This window comes from Piliocolobus tephrosceles, chromosome Y (assembly GCF_002776525.5).
Source record: "Piliocolobus tephrosceles isolate RC106 chromosome Y, ASM277652v3, whole genome shotgun sequence".
Classification (NCBI taxonomy): domain Eukaryota; kingdom Metazoa; phylum Chordata; class Mammalia; order Primates; family Cercopithecidae; genus Piliocolobus; species Piliocolobus tephrosceles.
In genome coordinates this window covers 10,921,860-10,940,629 of record NC_045456.1, presented here as the reverse complement: position 1 = coordinate 10,940,629, position 18,770 = coordinate 10,921,860, and the positions used below count along the sequence as shown (strand labels likewise).

The window sequence follows — 18,770 nt, the reverse complement described above, 5'->3', positions numbered from 1 at the left end:
CCCAAGTTTGTGCCCCCCAGTGAAGTGGAGAAACAAGTTTCAAGCCTAAGATTCCAATTCAGGCAGCCTAACTCCAGAAGCCACATTATGCTATCAATGCTTTATGCATTCAGCTGCGGCACCTGTGTTTGGAAATTTCATACCTAAACTCCTAATTGTTTTTATAAAAAGCTAAATATTTAAATAGCAGCTCGTCGATGAATGCTAAATGTTTTGTGTGGTCTCTGTGTTTGCGCGTGCAATTAAATACTGACTCGTTTCCAAGCAGCACGACGGAGATGTTTCCACATTTAGCCTCCCTGCCTGGGAAGTGAAGGTTGAAACACTCTGGGGAAATGTATGTCACCTGTTCTCTAAGTCCACGCGCTGCGGCCCATTCTTTGACAAACTGTGCCCCCTGCTGGTCTCTTCGCAGAGTTGTAACGATGTGGTTCAGGAGCGATTTGGGCCGGAGCTGAAATATGACATAGCCCTGCGGCTGGCCGCATTACAAATGTACATTGCAACCGTTACCACCAAGCAAACACAGAAAATCTCCCTCAAATACATCGAGTAAGTGTTGACTCTCAGCGCCATTTCGGAGACAGACATTCCGCCTCCCTTAGCCCGGGTGTATTTTTGTTATTTGTCCAAAATTGATCTTGTTTGTGGCAAAGCATTTATTCGCCAGTGGCAAAATGTATGAATATCATGCTCATTTCTGGTAGAAGAGATCCATTTCTAATCCACCTTTAGAGCATTGTGGTTAAGACGAGGGACATATTTAAAAGGAAGCATAAATTTTTGAATTCCTAAAGGGCCTTAATTCCAAGCCAAGCTTTGGTCTCAGCACTTTTCACACATTAACGTGTTTAATTCTCACAACATCCCTATGAGATTAGTAGGATTTTAGCTTCATTTTACAAACGAGCAAACCGGGGCACAGAATAACTTGCCCAAGTCAAATGGCTATTAACGGGGAACAGGGGGTAAACAGGATTCAAACTCAAGCTGTGGGACTCCCCATTGTGCTATATAGATTGTGCGATGGGTTGAGGCACCTGTGTTTGGAAACACATGTAATGCTAAAGCTTTGGACCTCACCCCACACCCTGCTTGCAATCTCACCTCCAAAAGATATATAAACTAATTAAAATCCCACTTTCCAAAGAAGCTTCTCATGGGCTGCCTAGAAAGCCTTTCGAAATTCCACAATTCCAGGTTGACCCACCAGGGGGCAAAATGGCTTTTCTCAATAAATTCATGAGCCTGTGTTGGGAAGGATTAAATCTCTAACTTGTTGAGTTTAACACCACTGTTCTGACAACTCTCAGTCACCTGTTGACATGTAGGGAAAAATCCTCATGTGCAATTTGAGAACCTCAGGCCTTCAGTTCACTCCTTCCAAATGCTTTCTCTCTCTCCCCCACACATAAGTGTGACTGTATCCTAAGAAAGACTCGGCTCACAAAGAGATCTTGTGCTCAGCTGGACACATTCACACCCTCTTCCACTCTCCTTTCTGAAGTTCTTGGGGACAGGTGAAACTGGCTGCCATTTGAAAAGGTGGCCTGCACAACCTGAGACGATTTTCAGACAATTAAAATGCATTTATTTTCCTACTTTCTGTACCCACACTTTACCAGGTTGAACATTGTGCAGTCAAAAACATCTCAGAGATATCCGGCTTGAGTAAAAATCCTGAAAAGTCTATAATAATGTTCTCATTCATAAATTCCTTTGACCAACAAATATTCATTGAGCATTTTATATAGCACTCACATTAGGACAGTAGAAAATACTAATATGTATGAATTCTATTCCTGGCCATTGAGGAACTTATGCTCTGATTGTAAAAACAAGATATAAAGACAAAAAAAGTAATTATTTAAAATAATGATACAAGTAGGATTACAAGATAGCCCATAAGTACTGCCAAATGATGGCTAAAGACAATAAGTACAAGTTGAGAAGGAAGAAAACATAATCATGAAATATACCATTCTTAACTAGTGAAGAATATGAATGGTCAAGTGGTGGAAGTAGGTTGTCTTCCTACCCTTCTTTGGAGAGGACCTGAAACAGAAGTAACTGGAATCCTCTTGAAGGTCTTCACATAATTTAGAAGACACCGGTTAGACACATAACCTAGGGTAGGATTTCTATTCCAGGATAGATTTCCTAGAATTCAAAATATGGGACCTTCTAAGAAGGGAGTTGTAGTCGTTTCTGGGAAAATTGGGTCTTTGTAAAAATGTATTAACTAGGTCCCATTTGTTGTCATTTTGTTGTACATCCATACCCATGAATGATGCCAGCATCTCCACATCAATACCGGGCACACTTAAGAGTCATGAATCACACCCAATTCCACACCACCAGCAAGAAATGTTGATGGAAGGAGTTAGACATGAACTGGCTAGGACAAAAGAACTGTGTGTGCCTAGAGAAATAGCCATGGAGGAGGGGAGAGACAGGGAAGAATGGTTTGGGGACATGAAGGACTTGCATCCATTCTTCTAAGAGAAGAGAGAAAGAATGTGAGCAGACAGGGAGACTGGAGAATAGAAATCAACAAAGGGACGGAGAGAAATTGGTGTTGGAAATACAAACTCGGATATGTGAGTAACTTTGAAGAGATTCAGAAGTTGGTTGGACAAAATGTCTCTTCACTTTACATTGGCTCCAAATGCCTCCTTAGCATTGTCTCTATAGAGTGAGGAATAGATTTCTTTTTAAATGCAAACATATATATTAATGATCAAGTAGTGTGTGTCCTGAGTGTAAACTAAAAGTTACTTCCTTAATTGGGGACTTGTCTCCATTCTCTGCCTTACCAAGGGTTCATTTGTTCCAACAAACATCAGAGCACCATTTTGTCTTAGATAACTCATCATCTCAAGAATGTGAAATTAAAGATATGCTCTTTATTGCAGAAAAGAATGGGGATTAGAGACTTTTCTTCCCTCTGCTGTACTGCAAAGCATGAAAGAGAAGAACATAAAGAAAGCACTTTCACACCTTGTCAAAGCAAATCAAAACTTGGTACCACCGGGTAAAAAGGTATCACATTTGCATCTTAATAGAAAATTATAAAGAGAGAGGCTTGAATGCATTTTTTTAAATGTTTAAAATTAGCTCATGAATAAAATACTTAGTACCATATTTTCAGAAGCAGTAAAACTGTGTAACTTTTTTCTAACTATTAACATATTTCTAACACTAATGAAAAATAAGTATTCATATAGAAACCTATTTATTTCTCACAAGTTATGGACTCCGTACTGTAGGGGGGAGGTATGTGTTCATGTGCCCATCCAGGAAAAGTTTGCATAGCCTCTGAGAATTTGTGAATAGAAGATAGAACTGTGAAATAATTCTATGTTTCAATCATGCAATTGCTTACTGCTCAGACCAGCTTAAATGCACAACAGCCAGCAAGAGGCCCTGCAGGCCAGAGATCACATTCATTAAACCAGGGATCCTCAACTGTGGCATAATTGACATTTGGGAACAGATCATTCTTTGTTAGGGAGTTACAGGGAACATCCTGTGTATTGTCGGATGTTTAGCAGCATCCCTGGTCTCTACCCACAAGATGCTGGTAGCACCCTCCCATGATCGTGACAAACAAAAATGTCTCCAGACATTGCCAAATGTGCTCCAGGGAACAAAATCACCCCTATTGACAAACACTGGATTCAAACCTACCTTTAGAGGGAAGATAAAATTATTGCTGTCATTCACCATCATTAGCATTAAAATCTTTTTATGCTTTTGTTTTGTTTAAGTAAAAGAAACACAAAGGAAATTTTAAAATATACTGTTGGTCAGAAAAGAGAGGTATAGTTTATAGGTAATAAAAAGCAAAAGATTCCAGGAACCAGAAAGAGAAGGAGCCTTAAAATACTGGATCTGTAAAATTGGAAGCAGTCTTCTAACCGAAGAACACTTTCCAATTGATATTAGCTGGAGAAATTTGTGTGACTCTAATACAAATCACTGTTTACGTGGAGAATTATTTTGTCTTAGTGTCTGATTTTTTTAAGTCATTTTTACTGAGTAAGGCACATTTATTTCTATCCCCTCCACACCCCATGACGGTTTTTTGTTTTTTGGGTTTTTTTAAGTATAATCAGGTTCAACACACTATCAGCCACCTTTAACTCACTTCCCAATTTCATGGGAAGGATGTCTTTGATCACAGTTGAGCATTCAGCTTACAGAGATGTAGCAAGACAATGCGGGTCAAGTTCTTAACTTCAGTTCTGATTTGCTGGAAGCTAATTTCTATAATTGACTTGTGATTTTTCTTCCAAGCCTGGCCCACTCATAATAATTTGGATAACTGCTATAAGATCAATCAACCTATCCATTTATCCATCACTGTCCTTTAAAGGTTGTTTTTCTAGCCAAGAGTGAATAGTTTGCTTTCAAAACAATTTGCAAATGCTTTGCATTTTTTAAAGAAGTAGGATGGATGAATGGTGCTAAGTAACAATTATATAAAGAGCAGTACCTTTAGGTATAGTTAACAAATAAGCTGGCAAGTCATCTGCAATTGAAAATAGAATTTTATGGTCATTGCCACTTAATGGTGATCTACACCTTGTTGGAAAATTTCAACCTTAATAAAAATCCCTGGCACATTCAGTATGAAACATTGACCTTTTTTTTTCTTTAAATCAAATACGCTTTTTAGTGATATGGGAACCTACATTTTTAAGTCTTTGTAAAGATAACTTTCATCTGGATAAAATTTCATTTATAAATCATTCATGAAACTCAACAGATTTTCCAAGTTGAATTAATAAAACAGAGCCTTATATAGCAAGTTCAAACATGTCCACAATGATTGGATCTCAGAAAGTTCATTTCCCCCGAAAACTTGCAAGGACTGGAAGAAACTTGAGAGGGGAAGTGTAAAGGGCCTGTTTAGAAAGCTTTGCCTAGATTGCAGGTGCATATTCAAAATGATTCCCACAAAGTCTACATTCAGGTGAGTCTCTTGTGCAATGGGAATATATGTAGACACCTCACCTTTGTCCCTAATTGCAAGTAGAAGGCTCCTCTCACTTCTTGAAATCTCCCAGTGAGCAGATGTTCAATGGAACATTTTAGGTCTTGTTCTCACTTGTTGAGTGCCCGGCCCAGCATATCTATACCCATGAGTGCCCCATACATTGACCCTCTAATGATTAAGATGTGAATCTTGATTTTATGTTCCAGTCCTTCATCAGGAAACCAAATATGTAGCAATTTTATTCCTAATGAAGAGTCTTTGACACATCTCAACTTTTCAGCAGTAAAAGCATCCTTCTATCTTAGCCTTGTTTTCTGCTGGTCTCCAGCTGAAATGGAGTCATACCCAATAGAGTTAACACCTGAGGTTTCTTTTCTCTCCTCAGCTCTCTGCACTACAAGCCAAGGTCCATTATCTCAAGTTCCTCAGTGACCTGCGATTGTATGGGGGCCGTGTGTTCAAGGCAACATTAGTGGTAATTTCTTTTTTTTTTTTTTTTGCTTTCTCTTGGAAGCCACAGCAGCTCATTCCACCTCTGATGACAAAAGTAAATCAGCTGTGAATCTTCTCCAGCCTTCATTTCTAACCAACTTCACAATAGTCTAAAAATATCAGAAGAACTGTTAAACTAGATAACACCACTGCAGAATGCCCTAGAAAAAGAAATGTGAAGAACCAAGAGAATCAAAGGATTCTAACAATGGCCTTCTTTTAAATCATTGAGCCAGAAGTTGCTTTCACAGTAAAAAAAGGAAAACCAAAAAGAAAAAACAAACCTCATTTCTAAAAGCATCTTATGATTATGAACATACTGTGCTTTTAACATTTACTTTCTAATTACTCGTAATTTATCAGAGCCTCAAATCAGTCATGTATCTGGTTCTTCTAATTGGATGATTTAGTACAGTATGACCCAGAAACACTTTCTAAAGAAAATGTAATCTTATAAAAATAGGATCGTTGGTTCAAGTTGGCATGGCATTTCAGAGGTTCAGTATTTTTATGTTGTCAACTTCTCTTTCTCAGCAGGCGGAAAAGCGCTCGGAAGTGACTCTCCTGGTTGGGCCCCGGTATGGCATAAGCCATGTCATCAACACCAAAACCAACCTGGTGGCTCTTTTAGCCGACTTTAGCCACGTCAACAGGATTGAAATGTTTTCCGAGGAGGAGAGCTTGGTGCGGGTGGAACTCCACGTGCTAGATGTGAAGGCAAGTGTTTCAGATGTTGATACACATGACCTTGCTGTAAACAGCTAATTTCTGATAACACTGCAGATGTTTACAAGGCAGGCAAAAGTCAATGTGTGCAGAGCATCATAGATGCAATGTGGTGCAGAAAATAATCCACCTGACTCAGACCTGAGGGCTCCAGTCCTCACTAAATTGCTGTGTGATTGGGAACAGGTCGCTATACTTCTCTGGGCTCAATTTTTTTATTCCTACATGAGAAAGCAAGCTTCATAATTTCTAGGTCCCTTCTGACTTTAGAAAATGTGATTTCCAGTTATAGAGTAGGGGAAACTTTTCTGAACTAACTTTCTAGAATATATGACTCAAATCAAGAGGGAGATTTTCCCCAACTTTCTTTAGAATTCTCACTCTCTTTGCTTAGGTTGGGTCCATATGTGTGTATTCTTTTGGAAAAGCTTGATATTTTAGTTCATCTGTCTTCTCATATGGTAACAATTGGTACTGACTGAACATCTGGCTCCTATGAATGTCGTGGCCACTCCATTTAAAACAAAAATCTGGCCAGGCGCAGTGGTTCATGCTTGTAATCTCAGCACTTTGGGAGGCCAAAGCGGGTGGATCACAAGGTCAAGAGTTCGAGACCAGGCTGACCAACATGGTGAAACTCCATCTCTACTAAAAATACAAAATTAGCTAGGCGTGGTGGCACGCACCTGTAATCCCAGCTACTCAGGAGGCTGAGGCAGGAGAATCACTTGCACCCAGAGATGGAGGTTCCAGTGAGCCGAGATTGTGCCATTGCACTCCAACCTGGGTAACAGAGCGAGACTCCATCTCAAAAAAAAAAAAAAAAAATCTGAGATGGTCCACAAAGGGCAAAACTCTACTCCCAAAAGAGAATAGGAAATAGTCCAGGTTCCTGGTCTCCACCTTCTTTTTCCAGTAGAGATGTAGAGATGAGTTATTGGATTTTGGCAATGGCAATATTTCTACTGTTTCTATGAAGAAAAGGCACTGGAACAAAGGGAGATAGTGACTCCACAAAGGAGACAACACCAGCCTGGAAGGTGCTCTGAGAATAGCCATGGAGGACCCAGCCCTACCTGCATCCCCACTAGGGTGCTGGTGTGGGAGGAGTGGATTGACAGCCATTGAGAATGTGGCAAAGTGTTTCTACAAAGCACATCAGAATACACCAGAGAGCTCTGCAGTGGGAACAGATGATCACGAAAGACAGAATGTAGAATTCAGACATGCTGGCTGTGGCCTGTAGGATTTCATGGGCTGCATCCAGAGGGTTCCAGATGACTTCATGGCTAGCTGAAAGAGGGAGGATAGACTTGGAATGCCCATCCTACTCCATGAGCAAAGAGGCTGAGAGAAATAACCCCATCACGGAGAAAGGTGGATGAAAGGTTGAACTGGATGCAATTATTACAGATTCGATGACAGAGATAATCTGTTCTAAACAGAAATGAGTGCTGTGTCCGGCCAGTGGTGTCCTGCCTATATGAAATAATGATGCAGTGGCTTGGAAGCCGAGGGGAGACCTCAACTGAAGTGGAAGGAAAGGCAGTTCAACAAGTAGTACAGGGGCTTTGGCAGGGAAGTTAAATTCTACCAGCTGGGGGCACTAAATCCTCCCAGTGTCCTATACCTAGGAGTGAAAGCAAGAGACCTGCTGTCTTGAGGTGTTTGTGCCTCTCTTCGTATCTGCTTTTTCTTGCTTCCTTATTTCTTTCTCTCTCACCTTTTCTCTTTCAATAAGAACACACCCTTCCTAACTCAATGAGAAAAATTGCTTCATCCAACACTTTTTTTCCCCTATAAGCCCCAAATCCATGTCCAATTGTATAATAGCCTCATTGTTTCAAAAGAGTTTTAGTTAGGCCTTTTCTCAACTCCCATCTGTTTTACGCTCCTGTAAACTTACTATTTCTTCTAGAAGCAACTTTTTACTGGATCTCTGGCACTTTTCATTCAGTCTTAGCAGTAATTTCCACTTAAATTTTACCTCTCTTTAACACTAATTTATACCGTGAACCCAAAACTTAATCTTCCTGTAATTTTCAGATTGTGAGTTCACTGCTGGTAACTGAGGTAATGGGTAACTTAACTAGTTAATGTTAATTTACCAGTTTAACATGTTTAATTGTTTTTAAATGTTAAAAATGTTAACTATTTGGGAAGAAAACAATCTCATTTTTCTTTCATTTCAATTGACTTGGGGGCCAGGTGTGGTGGCTCACACCAGCAATCCCAGCAGTTTGGGAGGTTGAGGTGGGCGGATCATTTAAGATCAGGAGTTGGAGACCAGCCTGGCCAACATGGTGAAGCCCCGTCTCTACTCAAAATACAAAAATTAACCTGGCGCGGTGGCATATTCCTGTGATCCCAGCTATTCAGGAGGCTGAGGCATTAAGAATCGCTTAAACCCAGGCAGTGGAGGTTGCAGTGAGCCAAGTTTGCGCCACTGCACTCCAGCCTCAGCGACAGAGTGAGACCCTGTCTCAAATATAGATGATAGATAGATAGATAGATAGATAGATAGATAGATAGATAGATAGATAGATAGACAGGCAGACAGATAGATAGATACATAGACATATATATGACTTGGAAGAGATTCAAAATGTCCAGGCTTTTAAGAGGGTGTGTCCTGAATGTTTTTCAGTAAGGCGCTTTGTGTTATCCTTGGCTTTTTCTCCTGCCTTGGGTTTCTCCCATGAAATGTTTGTTCAATAACTCCTTTTTCCATAAGCATAAATGCAGCCATTGACACTCCAGGGATGTTATTAAGAATGGATGGCTTTAACCAATGTGTTCTTTTGTGTAGCCCATCACGCTTCTGATGGAATCCTCAGATGCCATGAACCTGGCCTGCTTAACGGCTGGATACTACCGACTGCTTGTTGATTCCAGGAGGTCGATATTTAACATGGCCAACAAGAAAAACACAGCGACCCAGGAAACAGGTATTCTCTTCCTGAACTCATGAAGCACTGACCTCCCTGCAAACACCCCACCTAACAACAGTAAAAAGGATGTTTTCTGAAAAGTTAAGACCGGGCGCGGTGGCTCACCCCTGTAATCCCAGCACTTTGGGAGGCCAAGGCGGATCACGAGGTCAGGCTTTCAAGACCAGCCTGACCAACATGGTGAAACACCATCTCTACTAAAAATACAAAAATTAGCTGGGCATAGTGGCATGTGCCTGTAATTCCAGCTACTCGGGAGGCTGAGGCAGGAGAATCGGTTGAACCCGGGAGGCGGAGGTTGCAGTGAGCTGAGATTGCACCACTGCACTCCAGTCTGGGCGACAGAGCCAGACTCCGTCTCAAAATAAACAAATAAATTAAAATTAAAGTTAAAACTGTACCCACAAAAAAAAAATCTAATGTCCAAATTCAATGCAAAAAGCCTTCAGATACCTCTGATGTGGGCTAATTGTTAAACAGAAAAATGCTGATTTCTCACCACATTGGACACATCACTCAGAAGTGTCAGGGTGCTTGCTCCAACCTTGATTTTATTATCATGAAAGTCTCTATGGTTGGGTTTTCATGGCCTTACTCTTACAGAGGTCAGGGCCAGAGGACTAATGATGGAATGCCCGAACATGAGTTGTGAGCCCCTGCTTGAGGGCTGGTCTCTCCTGAAGGTGTCCTAGGCCCAGGTGTCTGGGAGCCTCCTCCCTGTAGTCAGAGTTATGCCCAGGATTCTGGGAATTTTACAAACAGGAAGACGTGGTTATTGCCTAGCACTTGGACCTGGGGACACTAGAAGAAAATTTTTCCACCATGGCAGCCATCTTGGATCCATAATAGGAGCACCCAGATGGCAAAGACATCAAATAATTCAGTTCACCTACTTGACAGCAAAAAAGATCCCCACAGTGAGGACAGGGAAGGCTGCAAATGTTAAATTGATTATCCTTTGACAGTAGGTGGTTTTCATTGGTTTTAGGACATTTTTTCTTCAGTTACTTAAGCATTTTACTCCATCTACAGTGGATGCTTAGTAAATGTCACTGATGGACAGATGCCACCATTCTAGGCACAGTCACTGACCCATTAAAAAAAAATTATAGGCCAGGCGCGGTGGCTCAAGCCTGTAATCCCAGCACTTTGGGAGGCCGAGACAGGCGGATCACGAGGTCAGGAGATCGAGACCATCCTGGCTAACACGGTGAAACCCCGTCTCTACTAAAAACTACAAAAAACTAGCTGGGCGAGGTGGCGGGCGCCTGTAGTCCCAGCTACTCCAGAGGCTGAGGCAGGAGAATGGCATAAACCCGGGAGGCAGAGCTTGCAGTGAGCTGAGATCCAGCCAATGCACTCCAGCCTGGGTGACAGAGCGAGACTCCGTCTCAAAAAAAAAAAAAAAAAAAAAAAAAAAATTACAATCAGAGGTTCCATAATTGGGGTTTCTTTTAAAAGAAAGGGGAATTCTTACAAACAAATTTTACTATTGTTTCTCTTTTTTTCTCCCTCCCCCCGGCCCCAGTCCCCGGCATTTCTCAGAGAAAATGACGGGAGAAAAAAAGGGAAGGAAGTTCTCTCACTGTTAAATTGAGAAGAAACATCAAACTTTATTCCATAAATATATTGCAATATGTGGACACATTTACACACACATACGGACTCACACACAGTTTACTATGATGGCCAGGTGAGTGGAAGCAGCTCAGTCATAGAAAAAGGGAAGTTAGAAACAGGAAGCGATGGATAAAGTATGATAGAAGGCAACGCTTGGACTTTCAAGTCAAATAAATCTGAAATTTAATCCAGTCCCATCTTGAGGTGTCTGATCTTTTTTAATTTCTCTGAGCTTGAGTTTCTTCATTTGTAAAATGGGGTTAAAAAACTAGCTTGCAAGGGTTAGAAAAATAATCTAGGTACATCATCTAAAATGATGTTCAGCATTTCTATTAATAATTTGCAGTGGGAAAAAAACAAAAAACAAAAACAGAGGCAGAAAGAACCGAGAATGACAGAGATAGAGGCCAGGTGCAGTGGTTCACACCTGTAATCCCAGTACTTTGGGAGGCTGAGGCAGGAGGATCACTTGAGCACAGGAATTTGAGACCAGACTGGGCAACACAGGGAGACCTCGTCTCTACAAAAAATATAAAAATTAGCCAGGTGTGGTGGCATGCGCCTGTAGTCCTAGCTACATGGGAGGCTGAGGTGGGAGGATACCTTGAGCCTAGGTGGTCAACGCTGCTATGAGCTATGACTACACCACTACACTCTGGCCTAGGTGACACAGCAAAACCCTGTCTCAAAAATAAATAAATAAATAAATTAGAAAGTCATAGAAACACAGAAAGGAGAGAAAGACAGAACATGTGGCAAAGAAAGCTCCTGAGAGACACAAATGTTTAAAAATAAATACAGAAAAAGAAAGAACAAAACGGAGGTGATAGACGTGCACTGGGTTTGGCAGTAAACATTTTTATGACCACATGTTTTCATTGAGCTAGGAGATTTAGAGCAATTTAATGCTGACCTTCGAAATTCCAAAGAAGGCTGGGCTCGGTGGCTCATACCTATAGTCTCAGCACTTGGGGAGTCGAAGGCGGATGGATCACTTGAACCCAGAAGCTTGAGACCAGCCTGAGCAACAAAGTGAGACCCTGTGTCTATGAAAACAATTTAAAAACTAGCCAGGTGTGGTGGCATACACCTGTGGTCCTAGCTACTTGGGACATTGAGGAGGGAGGATCACGCAAGCCCGAGAGGTCAAGGCTTTAGTGAGCCAAGCACACTGTTGCACTCCAGCCTCCAGCCTGGATGACAAAGCAAGATCCTGTGTCTAAAAAACAAAAATAAAATAAAAAAGAGAAAAGAAAAGAAATTCCAAAGAGCTGTTCAGCAATTTGACACAATTGTTTCCCATTGGAAAACCAGTTTTTGGCTTTTTATTTTCAAATTTTAAAGTTTATCTGGAAAATAAATCCTTTCCTCATAGACTGTAAATATTGTAGAGGTGTATGAAGAAAACCAAACCTACTATTCTAAACATGATTACAGTAATAAGGGTCTCCACTCTGTCCAATTTATAGTGACCCACAACGTAAGTTTTAACAGAACTTAAAGAGGCAAAAACATAGTTACAAAAAGTATTCTTACTGTGGGAAAAGAATGGGACTTCAGCCTCACCATCATGTCTCCCAGTTTCAAATACCTATCCCCACTCTCAAAGATAGAGGGCAGGAGAGAGAGAGAGAGAGAGAGAGAGAAAGAGAGAGAGAGAGAGAGAGAGAGAGAGAGCACCAGCAAGTGCTGAAAGTACTCTTTTCTCTTCAGAAACTCCCAAAAGATCTGACAGCCAAGAAATACAGAGCGGAAGTTCCATCAGGCCAGTTCTTCCGTAGTCCATTCTCTCCTTCCACTGTAGGAGACTGGGCCACAGAATAGATTCCAGCTCCCAACCCACATTCTTCCATGTCTCCAAAATTATTCCAGGAAGCCAAATCAGTAGACCCTTCTGAAAGGAAGCTAGATTGAGCACATATTTTATTCTCACCTGAAATTGATCCTAGATCTTAGTCAAGATCTCTAATAAGAAACAGCCCCCATTTCTTCTTCTCTATCTTGAAAATTAGGCTTCAAGCACTTTCAAAATCCCTGGCCCCAGATATGTATGCATCTCTGGGCTTTAGGAGCGTCTCAGTAAGTATCCATCAACTTGCTTTGAGCCTGCTGACCTATTCAGTTTTCTTGTTCATCTAAACCAGAGTTGGCAAAACTATGGTCAATGGGCCAAATCATGTTCTTGCAAATAAAGTTTTATTGGAACTCAACCACACACATTGTTTTACTTTCCTAAGGCTGCTGGAACAAATTCTTACAAACTTGGGAGCTTTAAACAACATAAATGTATTCTCCCACAGTTTTGGAGGCCACAAGTTCAAAACCAGGATGTTGACAGGGCCATGCTCTCTTCAAAGGCTTTAGGGGAGGATTTCTCATTACCTCCTCCTGCTTCTGGTGGCCGCCAGCATTCCTTGTGGCTGCTCAACTACAGTCTCTGCCGCTATCTTCACGTGGCCTTCCCCTCTTCTCTGTGTGTCCCAAATCTCTCTCTGCCATTGAATTTAGGGCCCATGCAGATAATTAAGGATAATCTCATCTCAAGATCCTTAACGTTGCAAGACACTTTTTTCCAAATAAGGTCACATTCACAGAGTGGACATATCTTTTGGGGGCCACCATTCAACTCATATACCCATTTGTTTATGTAGCATCTATGGCTACTTTCATATTAAAACAGCTAAGTTGAGTAGTTGCTCAACTGAATGGTTGGCCCACAAAACCAAAATATTTACTATCTGGGCCTCCCTTTACAGAAAATATTTGCCAAGCCCTAAACCTGCATTACAATGCAACTTTGCTGAACTACTCTTCCTCCTGCAACAATCCACACTCACACACACACACACTTCCCCCGACATGCACACCCAGTCATAATCTAAATTGTTGTTGTTAATAAAATAATGCTGAACCCCCACGAGGTTTATTTACTGTAAGGTAAGATGCAAATATGGCTAGTGTACAAAATTATATCTCTTATTGTTCAGGAAAATACATGAATTTATTAAAAATGACCATGAACACTGTTCAGCATTAAGTCCATTGCATGATTTGCTGGGAGCAAAAACCTCTTCGGTAAAACTGCACTTTTTTCCCATATGTCTTGCACATCTGATGTCAGTTATCCGAATTTGTAAACTGGGGACAATTTGAGGGAACGGATGGGAGAATAGTATGGCCCTAAAATTTTCTCAAAATGTTGCCTCTGGAATCTATAAGGCAATATCAACAGAATGACCCAGTTCTCTGTCTTGTTAAATATCAGAACAAATCTCCACATCAAAATTCCAGATTGAAAGATGCTTGAAGAGCAAACAAAATAATAGTATTTAAATTGGGGTTTTGTAATTTTAATCCATGAGGAACATGAAACAAATTTTCAGGAGTTCCCGTTATACAAACAAAAATTGAAATTAATCTAAATATTAATTATGCTTAGAAATTACAGAGAAAAGTACCTTACCTGTGACCACTCCACCTTATGCATTTTATACACACATACACACAGGCATGCATGCTGACATTTATACATGAATATTTTAACATCTACTAGGATATCAAAAGACTGAAGATAGAAGTTTTGTACTATCATTACAATATTTATTTTAATTTCCCATGTGGTAAAACTCTGACAATCCTTGACCATCTCTGAACTCAATGAGGAAAACATTCAATATCTTCCTCCACGAAGTAGGGAATATTAGATCTCACCTTACAAAGAAAAGAACAATTAATGTTCTGGAATAACGGCCTATTGAAATCTTACCTTTAAGGGTAAAAGGCATGTTGTATATTTACATTTGTAGATATGAATGAAGCCTTTTAATAATAGAACCAAGGGTCAGATGGAATTAAGCTATATTTCCCTACCCCTGGACGGTATTACGTTTTATCAAATAGCAATTACAATTTATGCAGTATCAATTTTGTTAAGGTTGGTTCTCCTAACCCAAGGAATTCTTACACCTGAAGCCTAAATCAACAAGTACTATATTTGGGTAGTTGAAAAACTGTATTTACACAAGTGATGCTACAAGCCATTAAGTTAAAAAACAGAGACGAGCCCTCCCGCACCCCCGCCCCACCCAAAACCAGACAGTACGGTAATGTGTCTTTGCATGATTCTTTCTCTTTAGGAACTGAAAACAAGGGGAAGCATAACCTCCTTGGCCCAGATTGGAACTGTATACCCCAAATGACCACCTTTATTGGCGAAGGGGAGCAAGAAGCCCAGATAACATACATAGATTCAAAGCAGAAGACGGTGGAGATCACAGACAGCACCATGTGTCCAAAAGAGCACCGGCACTTGTACGTAGACAACGCCTATAGTTCAGATGGACTTAACCAGCAGCTGAGCCAGCCCGGGGAGGCCCCCTGTGAGGCAGACTACAGAAGTCTCGCTCAGCGGTCCCTGTTGACCCTCTCAGGACCAGAAACTCTGAAGAAAGCACAGGAATCTCCGAGAGGAGCTAAAGTGTCCTTTATTTTTGGAGACTTCACCTTGGATGATGGTATTAGTCCCCCAACCCTCGGCTATGAAACGCTACTAGATGAGAGTCCTGAAATGCTGGAGAAGCAGAGAAATCTCTACATCGGCAGTGCCAGTGACATGAAGGGCCTGGATCTCACTCCAGAGGCAGAGGGCATCCAGTTTGTGGAAAATTCTGTTTATGCAAACATAGGCGATGTGAAGAGCTTCCAGGCTGCGGAGGGGATTGAGGAGCCCCTCTTGCATGACATCTGTTATGCAGAAAACACTGATGACGCAGAGGATGAGGACGAGGTGAGCTGCGAGGAGGACCTCGTGGTGGGAGAGATGAACCAGCCAGCCATCCTCAACCTGTCTGGGTCAAGCGATGACATCATTGACCTCACATCCCTGCCCCCTCCAGAAGGTGATGACAATGAGGATGACTTCCTGTTGCGTTCCTTGAACATGGCCATTGCCGCACCCCCACCTGGCTTTAGAGACAGTTCAGATGAAGAGGACTCTCAGAGCCAGGCAGCTTCCTTCCCCGAGGACAAGGAGAAAGGCAGCAGCCTGCAAAATGATGAGATCCCCGTGTCCCTCATTGACGCTGTGCCCACCAGCACCGAAGGCAAGTGTGAGAAGGGACTGGATAATGCCGTTGTCTCCACGCTGGGAGCTCTAGAGACTCTATCCGTGTCAGAAGAACAGCAGACCAGTGACAATTCAGGTTCTTTCACAATTGTTACATTCATTCACTGATAACCATATCATTCCATCCTTCCAAGCCATTTGCCCTTGGAGTCCTGTTACGTGGTGTTCTCCATTTCACGAATGTCCCATTTCATAAATGTGCTGAAACTGCCATCATAGGTTTTTTTGTGTGTATGTGATTTCCTTTGTTGTTATTTTTTTAAAAACATAAGGCACATCTCCCCCCCCCCCCCCCCCCCCTCTGGAAAAACTGTGCAATAAACTCAGAGTCCTTACTGAAAAGGGAAAAACTTGGTATTTTGTTTTAGTAATAACGGGTCCCATTTTCTTACATGTCTCCAAGTGCCTCTGATGCATCCATTAATCAGTTCTTGTTTTTTACGGCATGCAGGTGTAGCCATCTTGCGGGCTTATAGTCCTGAGTCTTCGTCAGACTCGGGCAATGAAACTAACTCTTCTGAAATGACTGAGAGTTCTGAACTGGCCACAGCACAAAAACAGTCAGAAAACCTCTCCCGCATGTTCTTGGCCACTCACGAAGGCTACCACCCCCTTGCAGAAGAGCAGACTGAGTTCCCAGCCTCCAAGACCCCCACTGGGGGCTTGCCTCCAAAGTCCTCGCACACCCTGGCTGCTAGGCCAGCAACTGACCTCCCGCCCAAAGTTGTGCCTTCCAAGCAGTTACTTCACTCAGACCACATGGAGATGGAGCCTGAAACCATGGAGACTAAGTCGGTCACTGACTATTTCAGCAAACTGCACATGGGGTCGGTGGCATACTCCTGCACTAGCAAAAGGAAAAGCAAGCTGGCCGATGGTGAGGGGAAGGCACCCCCTAATGGGAACACAATAGGAAAAAAACAGCAGGGGACCAAAACGGCAGAGATGGAGGAGGACGCCAGTGGTAAATTTGGTACTGTGTCTTCACGGGACAGTCAACACCTGAGCACTTTTAACCTGGAGAGAACTGCCTTTCGCAAGGACAGCCAAAGATGGTATGTGGCCACTGAAGGCGGGATGGCTGAAAAAAGTGGATTAGAAGCAGCAACGGGGAAAACCTTTCCAAGAGCTTCTGGTCTTGGGGCAAGGGAGGCCGAAGGGAAGGAAGAAGGAGCTCCTGATGGAGAAACCAGTGATGGCTCAGGACTTGGTCAAGGGGACCACTTCTTAACTGACGTGACCTGTGCATCTTCAGCCAAAGACTTAGATAACCCAGAGGACGCTGACTCGTCCACCTGCGACCATCCTTCCAAGCTTCCTGAGGCTGATGAGAGTGTGGCCCGCCTTTGTGACTACCACTTGGCCAAGCGGATGTCATCGCTGCAAAGCGAGGGCCATTTTTCTCTGCAGAGCTCCCAAGGCTCTTCAGTGGATGCAGGCTGTGGTACGGGCAGCAGCGGCAGTGCCTGTGCCACACCCGTGGAGTCGCCGCTCTGCCCCTCCCTAGGGAAGCACTTGATTCCTGACGCTTCTGGGAAAGGCGTGAATTACATTCCTTCAGAGGAGAGAGCCCCTGGGCTTGCCAACCACGGAGCCACCTTTAAGGAACTGCACCCACAGACAGAAGGGATGTGTCCACGAATGACAGTGCCTGCTCTGCACACAGCCATTAACACCGAACCCCTGTTTGGCACATTGAGAGATGGATGCCATCGGCTCCCCAAGATTAAGGAAACCACAGGTACAGCAATGATGGATTTAGCACTTTGTATGACATGCCAGGAGCATGTAAACCATATTTACAACAAACTTACAAACGTAAAGTCTGGAAGAAAAGTAAAAGGTAGAATTTAAAAGGCCACAGAACAGTAAAGTACCAATCATTCATCCCCTAGTATTTTATAAATACTAAAGATTACAAAGGTGAAAATGGCATTTGCTCTTTATAATCTTGCTCTGTGTTTGCTTTCAGAATTTGATGGGGCAATATGTTTTTCCTAAATTCTAAATGCAGATGTTTAGCAATGCCCAGTGTGACTTTTAGTTATAGGATAGTATTGCTTAGAGTCACATAACAGTTTGATTTTCTTCCCAAGACATCTGATTTCTAATTCTGCCATTTCATTATTGAGGGACAAGGAAGAATAAGAGCAGGGTATCAGGGAGATTGGAGGGCTCTGGAGAGATTATTTGCCTTTCAGCAATCTTACTGATTCCTCCCTACTCTGTAAGACTGCCCTGTATAGATGTTCTGAAGTGTCTGGCATACCCCAGTGTCAGGAAGATTTTGAGGTTATGCCTGATGAGCTGCTTTATTTTCCCCAAAATAATGAAGTGTAAACACACATAGAAACAAGAACACATCCACCTTCTGTATCCCACCTTCACTACTCCACCACTCAATGGTATGCATTCCCCTCACTGATCCACTTGGCTGGTCATTATATGGCAAAAGCAGATACTCTGTCATATTTTCATGTTTCGAATTATGTCATCAATAGTGTCTTTTTCATACAGGTCAATAGAAGTCAGTGAGATCTTATATTGGTCATTTTCTATTCCTGTTCTTTCAAGATTTTCTACTTTCTCAAAACCCACCACTGGCTTTACCTGCCTTGGAAAAGTTATCTGTGAATATTACCTAACTCATCACCCAACTGCATATTTACCTCTAAACTAACTAAGTCACACTGTTTAATCCTTCATGATTTATAAAGAACTTTCACCTGTGTTGCCTCTTGCTTCTCACAAATATTCTGTGAGATGGGGATTATTTGCTTCACATGACAGCTTTTCTTAAACAAACAAAAAAAATGTTGAGCAACTGGCCCAAGGTCTCAACTTCAGACTTTGT

General features: G+C 42.0%; 1 protein-coding gene across 5 annotated transcripts in view; it reads left to right on the top strand.

The window, feature by feature from the left end:
* Window positions 1–18,770, top strand: part of FRMPD4 (FERM and PDZ domain containing 4) — a 996,955-nt gene that overhangs the window by 973,652 nt on the left and 4,533 nt on the right. For all 5 annotated transcript variants that reach the window (XM_023199060.1, XM_023199059.2, XM_031934991.1 and 2 more), the window contains 7 exons: window positions 416–552; window positions 2,916–3,042; window positions 5,388–5,477; window positions 6,029–6,211; window positions 9,030–9,168; window positions 14,928–15,992; window positions 16,368–17,657. In XM_023199060.1, the coding sequence (XP_023054828.1) occupies window positions 416–552; window positions 2,916–3,042; window positions 5,388–5,477; window positions 6,029–6,211; window positions 9,030–9,168; window positions 14,928–15,992; window positions 16,368–17,657 (3,031 nt within the window). The remainder of the gene's footprint in view (window positions 1–415; window positions 553–2,915; window positions 3,043–5,387; window positions 5,478–6,028; window positions 6,212–9,029; window positions 9,169–14,927; window positions 15,993–16,367; window positions 17,658–18,770) is intronic.